The sequence below is a fragment of the Mustela putorius genome, unplaced genomic scaffold (assembly GCF_011764305.1).
Source record: "Mustela putorius furo isolate JIRA1106 unplaced genomic scaffold, ASM1176430v1.1 tig00003834_pilon_pilon_pilon, whole genome shotgun sequence".
Taxonomy (NCBI): domain Eukaryota; kingdom Metazoa; phylum Chordata; class Mammalia; order Carnivora; family Mustelidae; genus Mustela; species Mustela putorius.
Window position 1 is genome coordinate 96,944,509 of NW_025421987.1, and position 22,238 is coordinate 96,966,746.

Here is a 22,238-nt window from a genome sequence, read left to right on the forward strand (position 1 = left end):
AATGCTCATAAAAATTGACCTTTAGGGTTTATGTGAAAGAAGGCATTTAAGGAACTGTTGAACTGGGTTGTGTAGTGTAACTGAAACCTAATTGTGGGCAATAATTGGAAAATAAGTAGAAATGGCCAGATTATGCCAGGTCTTATAAACTGTACTAAGGATTAAGAGAATTCAAAGACCAGCTGTCTTCAATGGTAACATTACTACCTTGGGTTGTAGGTGGGTAGTAGTGAGTGCATTTACAAAGTTGGGTAACTAGAGAAGATCTTTCAGTGAAAGGGTGATGAGTTTGAGGAAGCTATAGGATACTCAGTTGTGAGCATGTCCAGGAAGGCAGCTGGACATTTGTGCCTGGATTAGGCTAACAGTGGAGGAAATTTAAAGCTGTCACCTTTGTAGGAATTAAGTGAATATGGTATTGAGTAGGATGATGATAGAATAATGGAGGTGAATAAACAGGAAGTGGACAGTTGAGCAAAGAAGAGAGGTTTGGGTGGCTCAGGTAATGATCTCAGGGTCCTGGAATCGACTGCATGGGGCTTTGCTCAGCAGGGAGCCTGCTTCCCCCTCTGCCTGCTGCTCTGCCTACTTGTGATCTCTCCCCCTGTGTGTCAAATAATTTTTTTTAAAAAAAGAATCCTTAGGATGACCTGAGTAAATGCAGAGGCAAGACAACCTTGCATGGAAATTCATCCTCTTGAATTGATTTAGTAATACAGCACTTAGTAAATGAGAGAGGGCTTTATGCATTTCTCTTCCCATAATGAGATTTGGTGAGTACAAAAATGGTCCTCAAGCCAGAGGTACCATTGGAGGAATCCTGTGTTTCAGAGAAATGAACTCAAATGGCTAACAGTTGGTTGGCTGGATCTGAAACAGCCTGTCCCCAGCATGACACAACTGTTAAAACTAGGAACTTGATGTTTCCTGGTGCTACTCTCTGTTCAGAATTCACAGGTTCTTTGTCATCTTGTAGTGGAAAAAGCACATGTCTTGAAAGTGATAAATTTGATTTGGAGTCCCAATTTCAACTAGTTGGAGGATGATAGACTCATTCTACCAGCCTTTACTGGTAGAATGCCCCACCTTTCAGTTTGAGTACATGATCTTGACCAATGAATTGTATGATCTTGGGGCTATTCTTTACTTTCCCCAGTTCCTAGTATAGTAATTTACAGTATTCAGTTCTGAATAAATAAACTGCCCCAGTTCAGTGCTTACAGTTACTAGTTTTAATTTTTAAAGGGCCTTGGGGGTAATATCCCAATTTTCATTTTTTTTTATAGTTACTCCTGGCCTAGATTGAAGGTAGTTTCCTTAATGGCAAGGATCCACCTGGTCTCTTCCTGGGTTAAATGCAGTTGCAATTCTTGTGGGTTGTTTTGGGTTTGTTTTTTGCAGTTTTTGTGTTAAGTAGGCTCCATGCCCATTGTGGGGTTTGAACTCAGTACCCCAGAAATCAAGTCAAATGCTGCACAAAGACACCCCTAATTCTTGTTTTGTTTTATAACAGTTAAGGGATGGGGTTGAATAGGAACGAACATACTGATTTTATAAGAAATGACTAAATGGTGCTAAAATTGGTGACTGAAAATAAAGTAAAAATGAAAGTACATTCCATTCATCTTTTATACAGAGGGCTAAACCGTTAAAGGTTCTACATCAGTTTGTTTAAGCTACATGGCATCCAGTGTGGATGCCTACCTTTAAGGTGAGAAACTGAATTAAAGAGAAATGGCCTTATACAATAATTGCCGAGCGACACCCACTAGTCTTCCTACAGCCCAACTCACGTGGGCCGCGAAAGGCCATTTATTGGCAGGCTTCCCGAACTGAGATGCGACGACCGTGATGGAGTTCACATCCGGGGCGATCTGGTTGGTGATGCTAGCCAATCGAAAATCGTCTCTCCGCCGGCAGCGAGGGGCGGGGCTGGCGCCAGGGTGAAGACGTCACGTACTCCATGGTAACGACGCTCGGCCAGAAGATGGCGGCCGAATGGAATGGAGTTGCAGGTTTCTCGGGTTCAGGCCCTGGCCCTAGCCAGTGGCGCTGGAGCAGGTCTTTATGGGTCCAAGGCGTTTTACTCCTGTTGGGCGGCCTCTGGGCAAGCTCCACATCAATTCCTGTCTCCTTGGACAGTTCCCCTCCCTGCCGGCACCACGTCCCCTCTGAGACTGAGGTAGGGCGACGGAGGGGCGGGAACGGGCGCTGTGAGGGTAAAGTAACACAAGAGGCGAAGATGTAGAGGGTAGTTTCTGGAACAAGGTGTGTTGGAGAAGAAAGCGAAGTTGGACCGGAAACTGAACTCTTGGGGGTTGGACCTGCCCTTGTTACCGGGTGATCCTTGGTCCTGAGCCCTTGACCCAGCCCCTGCAAAAGATGTCGCTGGAGGCTCTTGGTCTGCCAGGAGAAATAATTCAAGGACAGACAACAGGGTACATAAGCAGTACAAGCAGGAAGCTTTCTTTTCGTTCTTTCTTTCCTTTTTCTTTAAAGATTTTATTTCTTTGACAGAGGGGAAGACAGAGAATACAAGCAGGGGGAGTGGGACAGGGAGATGCAGGCTTCCCGCCAAGCAGGGAGTACGATGTGGGGCTTGATTCCCGGACCCTGGGATCATGACCTGAGCCGAAGGCGCCTAAAGACTAAGCCATCCAGGCGCCCCCAAGCAGGAAAGTTTCTTAAAGTAAAACTACATTCTAGAGATGTGAGAGAGGGTGCGCTCAAGGAAGTCTGAGCCTACTGGGTTTCCGTTTCTGTTATTGACAGTTGTTAACAAAGGGGTGGAATATTGATTACTTGAAGTGAGGATTTCTTGGAAACAGGGTGGTCTCTTCCAGGAATGTAGGTTATGCCCTTTTTCTTGCCTTATTTGCCCGATAAAGAACTCTCGTGGAGATTTCAGAGGCGGAGCTCCCTCATAACCGCAGTGCTAATGATAAAACAACTGTATAATGAGCTGAGGTCACTCAAGCTGTCAAGATGGTAGTCCCTTGTGGTTTTCTTTTGGAGTGGTGCCAGGACAGGCCTCTCCTTCATAGATGGCCATGACTTCCTCTTTGCTGGCCTCGCGGCATCTTGTGAGAACCTCACAAACTGCCTACTCTAACAGTGTTAACTCCCTTTCTGCACCCAGCAAAGTGGCTGAGTTAGGCACTCAGAACATGATGGCTTTCCTGTGCTGAGAGTTCTACTTAGGCAATTGTAGAGCAGTGGTTTTCAACTTGAGAGTTCATCAGAATCACCTAAAAGATTTGTTAAAATACAGTTTGCTGTCTCACTCCCCCACTTTCTAACTCATTAGGTCTGGGATGGTACCCAGAATTTGCAGTTCAGGCTCCCAGGTGGTTGATGATGATACTTGTCCAAAGACCACACATTGGAAACTACTGACCCAAAGGTTAGGAGAGCTAAAGGCATTGGAAGGCTATTGGGGGGCTCTCTAAGACAAAATTCAGGCTTATTTTCAAGTTACTTCACCACATTGCTTGCTTTACCCTGTTCTCCTACCCTGCAAGTGCCTGCCTCCTTCCATTTTTCTCCCTCTCTACATTCTTTTTTTTTTTTTTTTAAGATTTTATTTATTTATTTGACGAGAGAGATCACAAGTAGGCAGAGAGGCAGGCAGAGAGAGGGAAGCAGGCTCCCCACTGAGCAGAGAGGCCGATTCAGGGCTTGATCCCAGGACCCTGGGACCTGAGCTGAAGACAGAGGCTTTAACCCACTGAGCCATCCAGGTGCCCTACGTTCTTTTAATCCTAGTTAAAGTTCCCTACCTTCAAGACAGTCAGCTGAAACGACTCCAGCAGAATGGTTTTTTCCATTTCATAGTATGTCTTATCTGTAATCTCTCTGGCACTTAACCAAGTACTACTGTGTGGGGAAGGTTTATTTCTCAGGCATTTCTTTGTAGTTTTGCTTTTGTAGTTAAATTGTAAGGTTCCTTTGGATGAGGTTTATATCTGATTCCTCAGCAGTATTTAGAGAGCCCACAATAATCAGTGTTCTTTGTAGAAAGGAGATAGAGTACCTGGGGCAGGGTGGCATGTTATGATTGATTTTATAATTGTCTTATTACTTTATTGAGAAAGACTAATCTTGAAATTTTCAGTTCAGCCCAGAAATCTAAGACCACTCATTTTTGTGATAATTTCCAAAATGTTCTATGCATACTGTTATAACCATATGTGCCAAAATACTAAGTTTGGGGCTTATAGCTATATTTCAGCTTTTATCATGACACTGCATTTTGGCTGAATTTTATTTATTTTTTTAGTCTCTTAGCAAGTTCTAAGTTTATAATACAGTATTGTTGACTATAGTCACTATGCTGTATTAGAGCTCCAGGGCTTATTTACTTACTGGTTGCAAGGTTGTACCCTTTAACAATATAGCCACAATTCTCCCACCCCCGATGAATTCTTTAAAAACATCTAAAACAACAAAACCATTCCTGCAAAACCCTGTGCTTCTTTCTTTGAATTTAGATTACAGGAAGAGAAAACTATTCAAAGAATTGCAAAATCCCTCCATTGGAGGAAACATATAGCAGTTTCATCTAGTGATTGTTGCCATGTTGCCAGTGTTCAAAACTCCAACTTCTTTTTGAACATCTCAGTGGAAAGAGAGTATCTCCAGAGGCGGCCCCTTTACTTTTGGAGATCACCAGTATAAAGTTCTTCTTTTTATAGAGCTGAAAACTCTTCCGGAAATTTTTACCCACTATTCCTATTCATGCCTCTTGGCTAAACAAACTCAATTGTGATAGTGCTTCAGATACTAAAAGCAAGCTATTAAGTTCTTTTTGAGACTTATCATTCTTAATAAATCTCCCGGTTCTTCATAGACCTTATAATAGCAAGTCCTCCTAACCATTGTCTTAGCTTTAACCTAAACATAAAGTACAGGCAAGAGTAATTCATTATAGGTGCCTGGGTGGCTCAGTCAGTTAATCATCTGCTTTTGCTTCAGGTCATGATCCAGGGTCTTAGGAATGAGCCCAGTATTGTACTCCCTGCTCAACAGGGAGTCTTATTCTCCCTCTCCCTCTGCCCCTCTCCCCACTCATGCTCAAATAAATAAATAAAATCTTAAAAAAAAAAAAAGAATTATTCATTGTACTCATACTAGTGACTACACCTCTGTTAAATGCTATAGGAAATTATGTAACATTTTTGGGGTTGTGGTGGGAAGTACAAAGCATGTTGGGAGGATGGGAGGGAAGTAGGAGGGGAGGTGTAGGGAGGCGCCTGGCTGGCTCAGTTGGTAGGGTGTGAGACTCTTGATCTCTAAGTTCAGGCCCCATGTTGGATGTAGACTTTTGATCCGTGAGTTCAAGCCCCATGTTGGGTATAGAACCAACTAAAAAAAATTTTTTTGACATATTTAACTTGTTTTCAACCCAAACCTCTAAGTTTCATTTTTTAATTATATAAATCAAAACAAAACAAAACAAAAAAACAGAATAGTATAATGAACGCTCATGGACACATCACCCAGCTTTAACTCTTACCATATTCTCTCATTCATATTTCATATACTTCTGCCCATTCTCCATCCTCTCACTTGTTACTTTTTTTTTTTTTTAAAGATTCCATTTATTTCTTTGTCAGAGAGAGAGAGCAAGCGTGCACACAGGCAGAGTGGCAGGCAGAGGCAGAGAGAGAAGCAGGCTCCCAGCCGAGAAAGGAGCCCAGTGCGGGTCTCGATCGGAGGACCCTAGGATCATGACCTGAGCTGAAGGCAGCCGCTTAACTGACTGAGCCACCCAGGCATCCCACTTGTTGTTACTTTTAAAAGTTTTGTGGTTGGGGCACCTGGGAGGATTAGTCGGTTAAGTTTCTGGCTCTTGATTTTGGCTCAGGTCATGGTCTCAGGGTTGTGAGATTGAGCTCTACCTGGGGCTCTGTGCTGGGAGTAGAGCCTGCTTGAGAATTCTCCATCTCTCTCTGCTCCTCAGTGCTCTAAAAAATGAAGCAAAAAGGAAGGAAAATAGAAAGGAAGGAAGGAATATTATTTTAAACTTTTTTTTTTTTTTAAAGTAACCTGTGTGCCCAGTATGGAGCTCGAACTCACAGGCTCAAGATCAAGAGTGGCATGTTCTACCAACTGAGCTAGCCATGTGCCCCTAAAAGCTTTCTGCTAAATTTACATGTATTGGACATAATAAATGCAGTCATGTAGTTCACGAGAAGCTTGTAGCCACATGATAACAGAATATTTCTATGACTCCAGAAAGATCCCTGCCCCATCTTGTGCCAGTCAGTTTTCCCTATCCAGATACCCCAGGCGACAATTATTCCCTTTTTTTTTTTTATTCCCTTTTTTTAATTTATTTTTTTTAACATTAGTTTAGTTTTGTCTCAGGACTCCTGGGTGGCTCTGTCAGTTAAGCAACTGCCTTCAGCTCAGGGCATGTTCCCAGGGATTGGGATTGAGTCCTGCATCGGGCTCCTTACTCAGCAAGGAGCCTGCTTCTCCCTTTGCCTGCCACCCCCCCCCCCCTGCTTGTTTTCTCTCTCTCTCTCTGACAAATAAATAAAATCTTAGAAAAAGAGAGAGAGAGAGATTAGTTTTGTCTCTTTTAGAGCTTAGTTTATACAAATGGAACTATGTAAAGTATTTTGTTATATGATAGAATACATTGAATTTTCCAGTAGTAAATTGTGTAAATAGCAGTTGCTTTTTGTGATAGACCCTCCTTGGTCCTAACTTAAGGATGTATTATCCTTTTTATATATCTCTGAATTTAGTTTGCTAATAGATTGTTAAAGATTTATGCATCTATGTTTATGAGTAATGTTGATTTATAAATTCTTTTTTTAGTGAAGTTTTTGTTCATCTTTTTAAAGATTTTGTTTACTGAGAGAGAGAGCACACAAGCAGGGGGAGTGGCATGTAGAGAGAAGCAGGTTCCGCACTGAGCAAGGAGCCTGATGCAGCCTGAGAGAAGACAGCCGCTTAACTGACTGAACAACCTAGGCATCCCTTTGTTCATTTTTGATACCAGAATTATACTGGTCTCACATAATGAGTTAGGAGGTGTTCCATCTTCTTGTATTTTCTTTTCTTTTTTTTTTTTTTTTAAGATTTTATTTATTTATTTGACAGAGAGAAATCACAAGTAGTCGGAGAGGCAGGCAGAGAGAGAGAGGGGAGGAAGCAGGCTCCCTGCTGAGCAGAGAGCCCGATGCGGGACTCGATCCCAGGACCCTGAGATCATGACCCGAGCCAAAGGCAGCAGCTTAACCCACTGAGCCACCCAGGCGCCCTCCTCTTGTATTTTCTAAAAGAGTTTGTATAAAACTGAAATAATTTCTTCCTTAAATGTTTAGTATAATTCATAGTTGAGACCACCTGGGTGGGCCTTTGTAGAGAGTTTTTAAGATACTCTTATTGAGGGATACCTGGGTGGCTCAGTGGTTAGGCGTGCCTTCAGCTTGGGTCATGATCTGGGGTCTGGGGATTGGGTCTCATATCAGGCTCCTTGTTTGATGAGGGCTTGCTTCCCCCTCTGCCTGCCACTCCCCCTGCTTGTGCTCACTCTCTCTGTCTCTCTCTCTGACAAATAAATAAAATCTTTTAAAAAAACCAACTCTTATGGAGCTATAATTTATATAACATAAAATTCACCCACTTAAATGTCCAATTCAGTGACTTTTAATAAATTTGCAGAATTGTGTAGCTATCAGCACAATCCAGTTTTAGAATAGTTCCATCACCTTAAACAGATCCATTATGCCCATTTTTAGTCAATCCCTGGGGCACCTGGCTAGCTCAGCCAGGAGAGCATGCGACTCTTGATCTCAGGGTCATGAGTTTGAGCCCCATGTAGGGTGTAGAAATTACTAAAAATCTATCCATCTATCCATCTACCTATCTATCTAGTCAGTCCCTGTTTACCTCTGGCCCCAAGCAACCACTATGTAGAAAAGTTTAGATAAATCCAATTTCTCTGATAACAAGTCATTTCATACTTTCTATTTGATTCTGTGCCTGTCTTGGTAACTTGTGTTTTTAAGGTCTTTATTTCATCTGAACTGTTAAATTTTTTGGCATAAAGACATCCTAAATAACCAACTGTTAGCTTTGGTAATTTATTTATTTATTTATCTTTAATTGAGAGTTGTCTTTTTTTTTTTTTAAGATTGTATTGATTTATTTAAGATAAATGAGAGTGAGCGAGAGAGCAAGAGTAGGGGAGCTTAATTGTTGTTTGATCCAAAGTGTTTTTATTTTCCCTGGTAATTTCTTCTTTAATCTGAGGGTTATTAAAAATGTTTAAATATTATTTCTAAATTTTGGGTCCTTTTCTAGATCTTATTGTTACTGTTATTTAGAGAGTGTCTTCTGTAAGACAGAAATTTGAAATTTGAGATTGATTTATTTATACCTCAGCATATGCTGTATCCTATTTAACTTTTCATGTATACTTGCAAAGAATATATATTCTATAGTTATTGATTATAGCTTTTTATACGTGTCAGTAAGGTAAAGTGATTGATGGTAGTCTAAGCACTTCCTATGCTCAGACAAAGGTCTTAAAGATCTCTTAAGATTGTAAATTTTTTCTTTTTCTCTTTACTTCTATCAGTTTTTGCTTTGTAGACTTTGAATCCATTGTTATTAAATACATTCATATTTACAATTCCTGATATATTAACCCTTTATCATTATAAAATGTCACTCTTTATTTCTGGTAATACTTTCTGTCTTGAAGTCTGTTCTGTCTGATACTAATAGAGACACTTGAGCTTGTTTATGATAGAGCTTATGTGGTATATCTCTTTCATTCTTTTACTTTTAACCTGTGTGTGTGTGTGTATTTGCTTTAGGGATTACAATATGTATCTTTTGCTTATATTAAATATTTAATATTAATATTGCTTTATCGTACTGTGACCTCCTATATGACATTGAATAAGAATGGTGAGAGTAGACTTTCTTGCATTGTTCCTGATCTTAGGAAGGCATTCAGTCTTCTATTATTAAGAATATTGGGGTACCTGGGTGGCTCAGTGGGTTAAGCCTTTGCCTTCGGCTCAGATCATGATCTCAGGGTCCTGGGATTGAGTCCTGCATCTGGCTCTCTGCTCAGCAGGGAGCCTGCTTCCCCCACCCCCTCTCTGCCTGCTTCTCAGCCTACATGTTATCTCTGTCAAATAAATAAATAAAATCTTAAAAAAAAAAAATTAGTTGTAGGGGTACCTGAGTTTCTCTGTCAGTTAAGTATCTGCCTTCAGCTCAGGTCATGATCCTGGGTCCTGGGATTGATGCCACCCCTGCCTCAGGTCTGGGCTCCCTGCTCAGCAGAGAGTTGGCTTTTCTTTTTCCCTCTGCCCCTACCCCTCCACTTGTGCTCTTTGGCGGTCTTTCTCTCAAATAAATAAAATCTTTTTAAAAAAGAATATTAGTTGTAGATATTATTAAATATTAAATATTAAAATCTTTTTTTAAAAAAAAACCTTTAAAAGAAAAAAGTGTATTGGTTTTAGATTTTTGGCAAATGTGCTTTGCCATGGGAGAAAATTACTTTCTATTCTTAGTTTTTATCATGGATGGATATTGAATTTTTTTTTAAGATTTTTTATTCATTTCAAAAGAAAGAGAGCAAGCGCGCAAACATGGGGAAGGATAAGAGGGAGAGGAAGAAGCAGACTCCCTGCCGATTAGGGAGCCTGTCAGAGGTGAGATCCTAGGACCTCAGGATCATGACCTGAGCTGAAGGCAGATGCTTAACTGACCGAGACACCCAGGAACCCCTGAATTTTATTAAATGTCTTTTTGGCATTAATTAATATAATTGTGTAACTTTTTTTCTTTAGTATGTTGATGTTGTGAATTACATTGTTTGAAATTTTTAAATGATAAACTAGCATTGCATTCCTTAGATTAAAATTCCACTTGGTTATGATGTATTACCCTTTTTTTATGTTTTGCCGGATTTAACTTGCTGATGTTGATAATTTTGCGTATATATTTATGAAGGATATTGGTCTGTAGATTTTTTTTTCTCCCATAACTGTTGGTTTCAGTATTAGGGTAATGCCAGCCTCAGAGAATAAGTTTGGAAATATTCCTTCCCCTTCCATTTTAAGGAAGAGCTTGCATACAGTTACTATTGTTTCTTCCTTAAATGTTTAATAGAATTCATGAATGAAGACATCTCAACCTGGAATTTTCTTTAGTGGGGAGTTGTAAACTATGAACTATTCAAGTTATTTCTTCTTCGTTGTGTTTTGATTACATTATATCTTTCAGAGAATTTCATTTCATTAAAGTTGTCAAAGTTGTAGGCTTAACGTTTTTCTTAGTATTCTCTTTTGATTTTTTAAATGTCTGTAATAAAGTGTTCTAGTATCAATTCCAACATGTGGGGGGTTTTCCACACACTGCCAAGTAACTCTCCTACACAAACCGAAACTCACTATCTACCCAGTGATAGCATCAGATTCTGCAGTTCTGTAAGACTGGCCCACACTCCACAATTTCAGGCACCAGTTGTTAAGTCCAGACTGTCATCTGAGCTTCTGACCAAATGATTATAGATTGGAGTTTCCAACAACCCCTTCCTTGGGTTGGATTAATTTGCTAGAGCAGCTCATAGAACTTAGAGAAAAAAAATTACTACTAGATTACTGGTTTATTATAAAAACAAATGTATAACTCAAGGACAACTAGATGGAAGACGTGCATAGGGCAAGGTATAGAGAAAGGGCAAGGAGTTTCCCCCCATCAGAGCATTCCCTTCTCTAGGAATCTCTTTCATATGGTCCAAAAACCAATAAAAGGGGAAACCTCATTTAGAATGGAGCTGGGAGGCCAGCAAGAGGGAACTCTCATGCCCTGCCATTCATTGTCAATTACAGACCTAACAGGAAGTGATGGACCTTGCATTTGTATACTATTTTACTATCCCAGCAGAAGGAAGAATATTTTCGCTCCTTCCCTGGCAATAGTCCAGCCAATGAGAGACTCACAACTAAGCCAATGAAAAGCCTTTATACTTTGAACTCCCAGTTTATTCCAGTAGACATTTTGCTTGTAATAGCCCTCCCAGTTTCCTTTTTCTCTCTGTAAGAGTATTATCCTCTCCTTTGTTCTTCAGATTTGCCTATGGTTTTGTTGTATCATGCTTGTCCTGGATTGCAGTTTTTTTCTATTCCCAAATCCATTTTTGCTGGAAAAATAACCAGCAGTTTTATTTTTAAGGTTAACAGTGTTCACCAGTAGGAAACTCCAGATCTCATCATCTTGGGTTTTATAGAAGCTTCATCACATAGACATGGTTAATTAAATCATCACCCATTAGGATTGAACTCAACTGCAGCCCCTCTCCTCATCAGAGATGAAGGGGTGGAGACTGAAAGTTCCAACCCTCTAATCACATGGTTGGCTCCACTGGCAATCAGTCCCCATTCTTAGGTGCTTTCCAAAAGTCGCCTCATTAATTTAACAAAATACACCTTTATCACTCTCATCACTTAGGAAATTCTAAGATTTTAAGAAATCTGTGCCAGTAATGGGGCAAAAACCAAATACATATTTCCTATTGTAAATCACAGTATCACAGTCTGTAAAATCTGTAGTAGTATCTCCTGTTTCATTCTTGACATTGGTAATTGGTGTTCTCTCTCTTTCTCTTGGTCTCTCTGCTTAGGGGTTTATCAGTTATATTAGTCTTCTCAAAGAATTAGCTCTTAGTTTTATTGATTTCTCTATTATTTTTCTGTTTTCCATTTAATTGGTTTCTACTCTTTATTATTTTCTTCTTCTTCTTTTTTTTTTTTTTTAAGTTTGCTCATTTTCTGGTTTCTTTCTTTCTTTCTTTCTTTCTTTCTTTCTTTCTTTTTAAAGATTTATTTATTTGAGAAAAAGAGAGAACACAAGCAGGGGGAGTGGGAGAGGGGGAAGCAGACTCCCTGCTGATCAGAGAGCCCAGTGTGGGGCTTGATCCCAAGACTCTGGGATCATGACCTGAGCCCAAGGCAGAAACTTAACTGACTGAGCTACCCAGGTGCCCCCCTTTTCTGGTTTCTTAAAATAGAAGCTTAGATAATTAGAGGGTTTTTAAAAATAAATTTTCCTGTAAACACTGCTTCAGCTGTATTCCACAAATATTAATTTGCTGTAGTTTGATTTTCATTCAACGAAAATATTTTCTAGGGACACCTGGCTGACTCAATTGGTAGACCATGTGACACTTGATCTTGGAGTTGTGAGTTCAGGTCCCACGTTGGGTATAGAGAGGATTTAAAAATAACATCTTTATAAAAATATTTTCTAATCTCTTTTGTGACTTCCTCTTCAACCTAGTGATTATTTAGTTTGTTGTTTGATTTTTAAATATTAGGAAATTTCCCTGTTTTCTTTCAGTAATTGCATTCTAATTTAATTTTGTTATGGATAGAGAACATCCTTTGTATGATTCAGGTTTTCTCTATTTCTTTTTTTTTTTTTTTAAGATTTTATTTATTTATCTGAGAGAGAGACAGTGAGAGAGAACATGAGTGAGGAGAAGGTCAGAGAGAGAAGCAGACTCCCCGTGGAGCTGGGAGCCCGATGCGGGACTCGATCCCGGGACTCCGGGACCATGACCTGAACCGAGGGCAGTCGTCCAACCAACTGAGCCACCCAGGCGTCCCGAGGTTTTCTCTATTTCTTAATATTTGTTTTAGCCAAAAATGTGATCTATCTAGGTGAATGTTGCAATATGCACTTGAGAAGAATGTACATTCTGCTATTATTGGGGCAAGTGCTCTATAAATGTCGGTTCAGTTAAGTTAGTTGTAGTGCTACATAGGTCTCCTATATCCTTACTGATTTTGTCTCTGGTCTGCACTGATTACTGAGGTGTAAGTGTTGAAGCCTCTAGCTATAACTGTGGATTTGTCTATTTTTTTTACTTTTTGCTTCATGTAGTTTGAAGCTGTGCTGTTAGGTGGTTACATGTTTTAGATCATTGTTTTCTTGTTGAATTGACTCATTTAGCACTACGTATTGCCCTTCTCTTTATCCCTGATAGTATTCCTTGTTTCAAAATATACTTTGTCTAATACTAGCATAGCCACTCTGGCTTTTTTTTTTTTATCAATGTTTACATAATATATCTTGTTCCATTCTTACACTTTCAATCCCTTTAGATCTTTATAGTTAAAATGGGTTTCTTATAAAAATAAATTGTTGGATCTTGCTCTGTTACTTAGTCTGACAATCTTTGCTTTTTAATGGAAATGTTCTATAGTCTGTTTACATTTAATATGATTATTGAGAGTTGGATTTGGGTCTGCAGTTCAGCTGTTTCTCTGTTCCACTTTTTTCTTTGTTTCCTCTCTTTTCTATTTTGATTCTTCTGTTGACTTTTTAGCTATATCTCTTTGATTTACTTTTTTTTTAAAAAAAGATTTATTTATTTATTTATTTGACAGAGAGAGAGAGAGAGATCACAAGTAGGCAGAGAGGCAGGCAGAGAGAGAGGAAGGGAAGCAGGCTCCCCGCCGAGCAGAGAGCCCGACGCGGGACTCGATCCCAGGACCCTGAGATCATGACCCGAGCCAAAGGCAGTGGCTTAACCCACTGAGCCACCCAGGCACCCCTGCTTTACTTTTTAAATTGAGTTGTAATTAAATTACCATAAAATGCAATATATTTGAGTATTTGCACTAGTGATTACAATATGTATCTTGTATTTATTATATGTGTTGTACTGTATGTTTGTTCATTTTCAGTTTTTTAGACTTCAGATATAACTAAAATCATGTTGCCTTTCTCTGACTTATTTCACTTAGCATAATACCGTGGAGATCTATCTGTGTTGTCAGGAATGGCAAGATTTCATTCTTTTTTATGGCTGAGTAATATTCCATTGTATAATACCATATCTTCTTTTTTTTTTTTTAATACCATATCTTCTTTATCCATTCATCTGTCAAAGGACATTTAGGCTGCTTCTGTATCTTAGCTGTTTTAAATAATGCTGCAATAAATGTTTGTCTCTTTTGTTAGTACCACGTTTTGATCACTATAGCTTATAGTAAATCTTGAAGTCAGATAGTATCAGTCTTCCAACTTTATTCTTCTTCTTTGACATAGTGTTGGCTATTCTGGATCTGCCTTTCCATATAAACTTTAGAATCAGTTTGTTTGGTGTCCTCAGTATAACATCCTGGGATTCTGACTGGAATAGCATTGAATCTACAGATCAAATTGGGAAGAACTGACATTCTGACAATATTGAGTCTTCCTATCCGTGAGCATGAAACAACTCTTCATTTATTTAGTTCTTTTATTTTTTTCTGGTTAGAATCTCCATTAGCTAGTCTATAAAACACCTTTTAAACATTTTTCAAATCTATTTTTTTCAGGTCATAAATAAGGTTCATCTTAAGGCAAATCATGTTGTAAAAAGAGATGTTGATGAACATTTAAGAATCAAGACTGTCTATGATAAAAGTATTGATGAGTAAGTACACCATTATTTTGTCTTTTTAAAATTAAGAATCAAAGTAGTGAAGATATTTCCATTTGTTACCTGAAGATCCATACATGGAACTACATGCTAATGCACCTTCAAGATGGAATTAATCTAATAATGCCTTTTAGTCTGGAAGGATGATGATAATGGGATATGATCTATACATCATAAACAGTTTAAACAGAGCTAGTATGTATCTACTTGTCTGTGGTCATAACATACCTAGAAGGCACCTCCTCAGTAAGTACCTGGAGGAAAAATAAAAGTATTAATATATATAATAAGAACATTTACAAAATTATTAGCCAAAGGGATGATAGTCTAATCTTTCAGTTAGTGTAAGAGGGGTTCAGAAAATAGATAAATTATGAATCTGTAATCATGTATGAAGAGCTGTTAGGAGTAACTGATGTCTTTCCCTCTCCTTAATTTCCCAAAAGAATGGGATAACATGATCATGCCTAGCATTGTGTTGGTACAGAGTAAGCTCAAATGTTTCTTGAGGTAAATTAAGATTTTAGAGGACTTGGGACGCCTGGGTGGCTCAGTTGGTTAAGCAGCTGCCTTCGGCTCAGGTCATGATCCCAGCGTCCTGGGATCGAGTCCCACATCAGGCTCCTTGCTCGGCGGGGAGCCTGCTTCTCCCTCTGCCTGCCATTCTGTCTGCCTGTGCTCGCTCTCTCCCCCCCCCTCTCTCTGATAAATAAATAAAATCTTTAAAAAAAAAAAAAAAAAAAAAAGATTTTAGAGGACTGATACTAGATCTTCCACAGAGCATTCCTTGGGGCTCCTGCCAGATACACTCTGAACTAATGATCATTGACAGTGCTGTGCCCACCGTGGCAATTCTTATGTTTTATGTCTTGATTTTCAGATTACTCCCTGAGAAAAGATACCTCGTAAAGGTATGTCATAAATACTTACGGCTTGAATTTGATACTTGAAGTGGGTACACTTTATTATATATAAATTATACTTCAACAAAGAAAATATATGCTGATTATTTAATGAATGAATAGAAGGTGTTGGTAGTGAACATTTTTATCATTTTCTTCAAAGGCGTCTCTGTGATGCATTTACCAAAATTTTGTCCTTATTTGATGCTAAATTAGTCTTCTCATTTTACAATTTAATAGTAAATCAGTCTTCTTGTTTTCTTCCTTGTTCTCTTATGTTTTGTGGAAATAGAACATGCTAAAGATAGAGTGAAAAAGACAATTTTTGAAATACATCGAGGACACTATTGTCTTGTAGAAATACTCATTCCCCTGCAGGTGGATGTGTCTGATATATGACATGCTGAAGTTGCATATAGAGGTGCTAAGGTCAACAGTGTCTTAGCTGTTACAGAGTCACACATACGGTGAAATTAAAGTAGATCTTCTAAACATAAGATTTTAACATAAATTACCTTAATGTTGGAGTCATCTAATTTGCTCCCAAATTTGAAGTAATTTAGATTAGTTGAGACTTCTATATTCTTACATTCTATTTCAGTAGAGATGGGGAAGGAACTTTTCACTTCATTTCTTTCCCCAAGCTCAACTAAGAAAGTAAGGAAATTCCTTTGCTCCTAGACTCATTCTCTTTCCACACAATCTTTGACTAATTAGCATTTGTATTCTAGAATTGTAAAGTTTTCCCCTTTTTTCCCCTCAGTCATTAATATCCTAAGCTTACTTGTTTTAAATATACTCGTCCTTTAACTATAATTCTGACTTTTTTTTTTCAACTTTTATTTAGAATAAACTTTTTCCACAAGCTATTTCTTATTTAGAGAAGACTTTTCAGGTTCGGAGACCTGCGGGCACTATCTTACTTAGCAGGTATGTCACATTCTATACAGGTCATTTTCTTTCGTTGTTTGGTACTCTGACCTCTCCATTCTGTCAGTATGACAAATTATGAAACTCATATAGGATATTTTATTATGTTTGTCCTTAGTGACCGAACTGCAAGGTATTTAAAGGGAATAAGAAAGCATCTGTTAAGTGATCATTCTTTCCCTGATTTTCTATGATGAGGTGACCTGCTAGATCTTTTTCTGGGGTGTCATTGCTTATTCTCCACATCCCCTCCCTCCCTCATGTGTCTACAGTAGAGGCTTATGAATTATTTGGGTGTCTGAAAACCTAGCCTTGGAGAATTTCCCATGCAACCAAAATTCTTTCTTAGTCCACTTTTCTAACAAAAATAGTAATTATTATTAATGAACTAGTATAATAGCTTTTTTTTAAATGTTTTTAACTGCTGTGAACTAGTTTTCTTTCTTTTTTCTATGGGTTTTTTTTTTTTTTTTTTGTAATTGAATTTTGATGTACAAATGACTGAAGACAACGTGCAACAAACCGATACCTACAGAAGGAAAATGATCCCCATAGATACTGTACTGGGGAATTTGCAGAGCATACAAAATGTGGCCCAGTTATAGTGCCTGAGGAGCACCTCCAGGTAATTCACCCTACTCTTAGCAGCTCTGTTGTTACTCTTTAGAATAAACTGAGAGATGGAGATTTTGAATCTGTGAGTGTAACCAAAAAGTTTTTATAGTTTTAAGTTCAAAAGCTTCATTTTTCTCATTTTATTCTTTCATTTATTTTCAAATGAATTTGATGATACCTTCTTTCCTTTTTTTCTCTTTTTTTCAACTTGTCTCTGGGGCTGCTGAATCATTTCAGCTTAGAATTTTATCTTCCAAAACATCTTTTAGCAGGTATATACTAAGTATTTTTGAAGGGCAATTTGACATTATCTTTTAAAATAAAAAATATGTATGGTGTGCTTCAACCCAATTTGGAAATGTATTCCATAAAAATACTTGCAAATATGCAATATGTGTTCAAGGATATTCTTTGTAAAACTATAAATCCTATATTAGTATTAAATTATGGTATAATCCTATAATGGAATACTGTGCAGCTATTAAAGAATGAAGTAGATCTCCATCTACTGACTTGGAAAGATATTTAGGTCTTAAATGAAAAAAAGGTTGGAAATCAGTTAGCCTATTTTATTTAAGAATTATAATCGATAATTCAACTTAATAAAACTGAAAAACATAAAAAATAAAAACGTATGTACATATACAATAAAAAATTATGAAACAATCTAAAGGTGTACACACACACTAAAGAATCTAGAGCCATACCAAAATATTAATGGTTTTCTTTAAGAGTTGGAGTGGGGGGGCTTTTCTTTGGTAAGTTATGTAATTTTGTAATGTTCTGATTTTTCATATTAAGGATATATTACTTATCAGTAAAAAGATAAAAATTTTAAATGTGTATACCAGAAAACCAATTTATTATACATATACATTTGTAAATATGATTATTGCTGTAGCTGTTTTTCTCTATTGAACTGTTCTCTGGTTACTTCTAGAAAGTGAATATATTACTTGAACATTTACTTTGTAACCAAAATTAAGCTTACGTTTAGATGAAGTTTTCTTTGTAATTTTTTTATTAAGTTATTTGAAGCTCCATAAGGCTTTTAGAGGCTTATATGTTGGCCCTCATACAACTAATTTACTCAGCTTTTATTTCTTTTCTCAGAGTTCTTGATAGTGTATAAAAGATTTTAGGGACATGTTTAAAAATTTAAAAAACTTGTTAATTGCCTATCCAACTTTTTCCCCAAGAAATTTAGAGGCATTTTGTAGACATTTTAAGAAGTCCTTGGAGCACATGGTTGGATCAGTCAAAAGAGCATGCAGATCAATCTGGGTCATGAGTTTGTTTGAGCCCCTCATTGGGTGTAGAGATTACTTAAAAGTAAAATCTTAAAAAAAAAAGGCATTGCTTTCCTTTTTTTCTGAAGTATTTTTTGTTTCTCATTCTCTTGGTTTCTCCAAATTCTGCTTCTTACATCTTGATGTAAGAAGGGTTGAGGGTGTCCTGATTTTTTTTTTTTTTAATACATGAGTGATCATGGAAAAGAGTGTTTAAAAATCACAACTTCTTTTAACACTATTAATAGGTTAAAGTAATTGAACTGAAAAATTATAAATATATGTATTAGAGAAACAAGAGTAAACAATATAATAAAATGAGGATTTCTGTTTTTTTCTCTCTATGAAAACATTATTTACACACAAAAAAATCACAATTTACTGAGTCTTTAAACTGTAAGTTGGAGTTCATAATTGTTTAGGAGCTTGAGAGAAGTTCTCTAAAAAACAGATGTTACAAGGGCAAAGATTTGATTAGAAAACTAGAAACAAGAGTGATGGTGAGGTGACTTTACCCTTTAAACTCATCTTTAAAAGGTAAAAGATGACTTTAACTTTTTACTTTGTGTATGTTTGTATTATATGAATTTTTAACAAGATACACAAATTGCTTTGTAATAGAAAAATACATTTCCATTAGATAAAAAGCTTTTTATTAATTAATTTTGAAATAATTATAGATTCCTAGGAATATGCACATATATATATACACATACACAAGAAGGCCCTTTGTAATTTTCACTGTCAAAGTTTAAAAGTTTAAAACCTTATCTATTTCTGTCTTTTTTTACGTCCTGGTTAGCTCCCCTTAAAAAACAATTGATTGTTTTAATTAAGATTATAGATTTTTATTATCACTCATAAAGTAGAAATTTTAGCAAAATAAATTCAGAATTAGAGATAGGAACTGAGTAGAGGTAGGAATGGATTTTGATAAAAGTTGAAGGATAATAACTGTTAAATCATACGAATTTAGAATCTGGATTCACATAAAATAAAAATCTCTACAACTAATCTTGTCTCTGGTTTGATTTTCCGTTGCCCACCACGGGCGCAGCGATGCAGGGTCTGCCGTGGGGGTAAGTGGTCCTGTGTGACAGTGGGTGTGCAAGACCAAGAGGGCGTCCGGGATGCAGACTTTGTTCTGTATGTTGGTGCTCTGGCCACCGAGAGGTGCAGCCATGAAAACATCATCTCTTATGCAGCCTATTGTCAGCAGGAAGCAAAAATGGACAGGTAAACTTTCCCCTGAGACTTAATTTCCAAGATCTAATATGGGAACTCTTAAAAAGAGTCCTAAGCATTTAGAATACAGGATGTTTGCATTTTCTAGCTTGCCTCCAGTTGTAAGAAACTGTACCTGCTTGGATGGAGGAGTGGGGGTGACAGGGCATAGGGGGGGATGGGAGGGAAGAGGAGAGTGTCAGGTGATAGAACTGTTATCATATGGTAATGCCAGTACCAGCTCCAGAGAAAAAGTCTACTGTGGAGAGTCCTTTGGAAGTAAATAAATACCTAAGGAAACAATTTTAACTTAAATTTTGGCACCTCTGTTGAATCTGTAAGATGTTCAAAATAACTGTTCATCTAATTGTTATATTACTTGCTGTGTCCTTCACTTAGATAAATTATCACTTAAAATATTTAGAGGCTCTCTATTTACAAAAGATTTTTAAAAAATTTCTCAGTGAAGCAGGTTTGAAATAAAATGTTATTGTATATGCAGAAGATTGCCTGTCATACTCCAAACAGATCAGTTGAAGATAGTAGAAATCGTCATGTCTCAGGATAGATTGTAACATTCTCAAATCTAGGAGAGTTAATGTGACCAGTTCATGTGTATATTAGGACCATTGCTGAGGTCTTGAATGTTCCTCTGTCAAGACTAGCTGAATTTAAAGAGCTATTTCATTTCTGTTGATGTGTTGTTCATTTGAGGAAAAGAAAAATGAAATAATTAGTTGAATCAAATAGGCAATACAAAGGAAACACTGGTATATGTTTACCTAAAGGTGTTAAAGATATGGTCAAAATCATCCTCATGGATTATGCAAAACAGTCTGTTACCATGATGCTGTATAACTGATGATCTGTGAAATCTACCCAAAAATCTTTAGCCTCTAAATGTTGGGAAAGCTTAGAGTCAAATGATTGAATGTAATACTGAAAAAGAAAGTGTTATATGTTTTTGCATACACACACACACACACCATTATTTAGTGAAAATACATGTATTTAATAGAGTATTCCTTTTTTCCTGAGAAGTTGTCATTGGCTTTAAGATTTTTTGTAATTAATGGTGTCTCAGTACCAAGGAAATGTGGTATTTGAAGTGCTAAATGAATGATAAATTATCTCATAAAATGAAGTACTTTCTTAATGTAGATGTCTGTGTGAAATATACCTTCCTAATAGTAGTGCTACAAAATCATGGTTACCTTAATTTGAACTAAACTATATGGATTGTGCACACACACAATTTCATTTCCAATATACTATTGAGAGTCAAACCATTGTAGAACAGTATATATAATAGGATTTTTATATTTATATATGTTTATATATGTACTTGAATATGCTAAGGAAAAAGAAATAATTAGGATTATCAGCCATTCCAATTTGGCCTGGACTTCCCTTGTTTTAGAACTGAAAATCTCGTATCCTGGGAAACCCCTCAGTCCTGGACAAACTGGGATGACTGGTTACGCTAAAAAATAAAGCACCCCAAATTATTTTTTAAAGATTTTATTTATTTATTTGACAGAGATCACAAATAGGCAGAGAGGCAGGCAGAGAGGGACAGGGGGTGGGTAGCAAGCTCCCTGCCTGTGCAGAGAGCTGGTTGTGGGGCTCAGTCCCAGGACCTTAAGATCATGACCTGAGCCAAAGGCAGAGGCCTCACCCGCCGAACCACTCAGGTGCCACCCCCCCCAAAATTATTGATAACATTTAATTCTGATAGTGAAATTTAGAGGGAAGTAGGTTGTAGAACAGAATTTTCATGTTTTTCTTTATATATTTCTATGTTGTTTTGATATATATCCTTTCACAATGAATTTTTATTACTTTTTTTAAAATAAAAGATATTAAAGTGAACCTTATGTATTGGGAATAGAGTGGCTTCCTTGGAAAAGTTGGGAGAGGGATATAAAATTCCATGTTGAGATGATATTGTAGATTAGTTCATCTCCTGTCAGCATCTGACAATGCTGAACATACGTAAAATATCTAGTTGTCTTTTGGTGAGAGAATCCAGCATAGGAGCCATCATACAGATGAGAATCCCATAACCCAGAGATGTGTTTCAGTTTCTTTGCACTGCTATTATGTTTAAAACACTTTTAACTTTCAGTTCATATTTGATATAAATGAGTAACTAAAAGAGTAAGTGTTGGGCACCTGAGTGGCTCAGTGGTTTAAGCCTCTGCCTTTGGCTCAGGTCGTGATCTCAGCATCCTGGGATCGAGTCCCGCATCAGGCTCTCTGCTCTCTCTCTGCCTGCCTCTCTGCCTACTTGTGATTTCTCTCTCTGTGTGTCAAATGAATAGATAAAATTAAAAAAAAAAAAAAAGAGTGTTATTTGTATCCATGAATATGAAGCCACCCTTCTTTGTCTTCTCATATCTGGGAAAAGAATTTGGTTTCTTCTGATGTTGATGTTGGAAGAAAAAGTGTATCTTCAGTTCTTTTTTAATCTTTTACTTGAGAAACTTTCCTTCAAAACTGCCACATTAATTCACTCCATGAATATTTGAGTGCCTAATATGTTGCCAGCAGACTAGGTGAACAAAACGGACACATGTACGTGCATCACAGAATATACAAATTCCAGAGGGAGACAGATACCAAATATACTTAGAAATAAATGTCATTTCAAAACATGATAAATTATAGGGGGAAAAAGGGTGCTGTAACATAAAAGGAAAAAAGGGGGAAACATAATCTAAATTATGGCAAAGACAGCCTCTTTGAAATCGAAACTTTAGGTGTAACCTGAGCACTGGTAAGCTTCAGCCAAATAAAGAGCTTGAG

General features: G+C 37.3%; 2 protein-coding genes across 3 annotated transcripts in view; one reads left to right on the forward strand and one right to left on the reverse strand.

The window, feature by feature from the left end:
• The window catches only part of IQCG (IQ motif containing G), a 53,826-nt gene extending 52,014 nt beyond the window's left edge, over positions 1-1,812 (reverse strand). The window contains exon 1 of the mRNA XM_013052649.2: positions 1,794-1,812. The gene's annotated coding sequence lies outside the window, so the exon portion shown is untranslated. The remainder of the gene's footprint in view (positions 1-1,793) is intronic.
• LMLN (leishmanolysin like peptidase) overlaps positions 619-22,238 on the forward strand; it is an 87,010-nt gene continuing 65,390 nt past the window's right edge. The window contains exons 1-6 of one of the 2 annotated variants that reach the window (XM_013052647.2): positions 619-2,182; positions 14,367-14,464; positions 15,351-15,381; positions 16,220-16,302; positions 16,810-16,927; positions 19,264-19,442. In XM_013052647.2, the coding sequence (XP_012908101.1) occupies positions 1,964-2,182; positions 14,367-14,464; positions 15,351-15,381; positions 16,220-16,302; positions 16,810-16,927; positions 19,264-19,442 (728 nt within the window). In that variant the 5' untranslated portion in view covers positions 619-1,963. The remainder of the gene's footprint in view (positions 2,183-14,366; positions 14,465-15,350; positions 15,382-16,219; positions 16,303-16,809; positions 16,928-19,263; positions 19,443-22,238) is intronic. The other variant, XM_004745394.3, reaches the window with a different exon arrangement.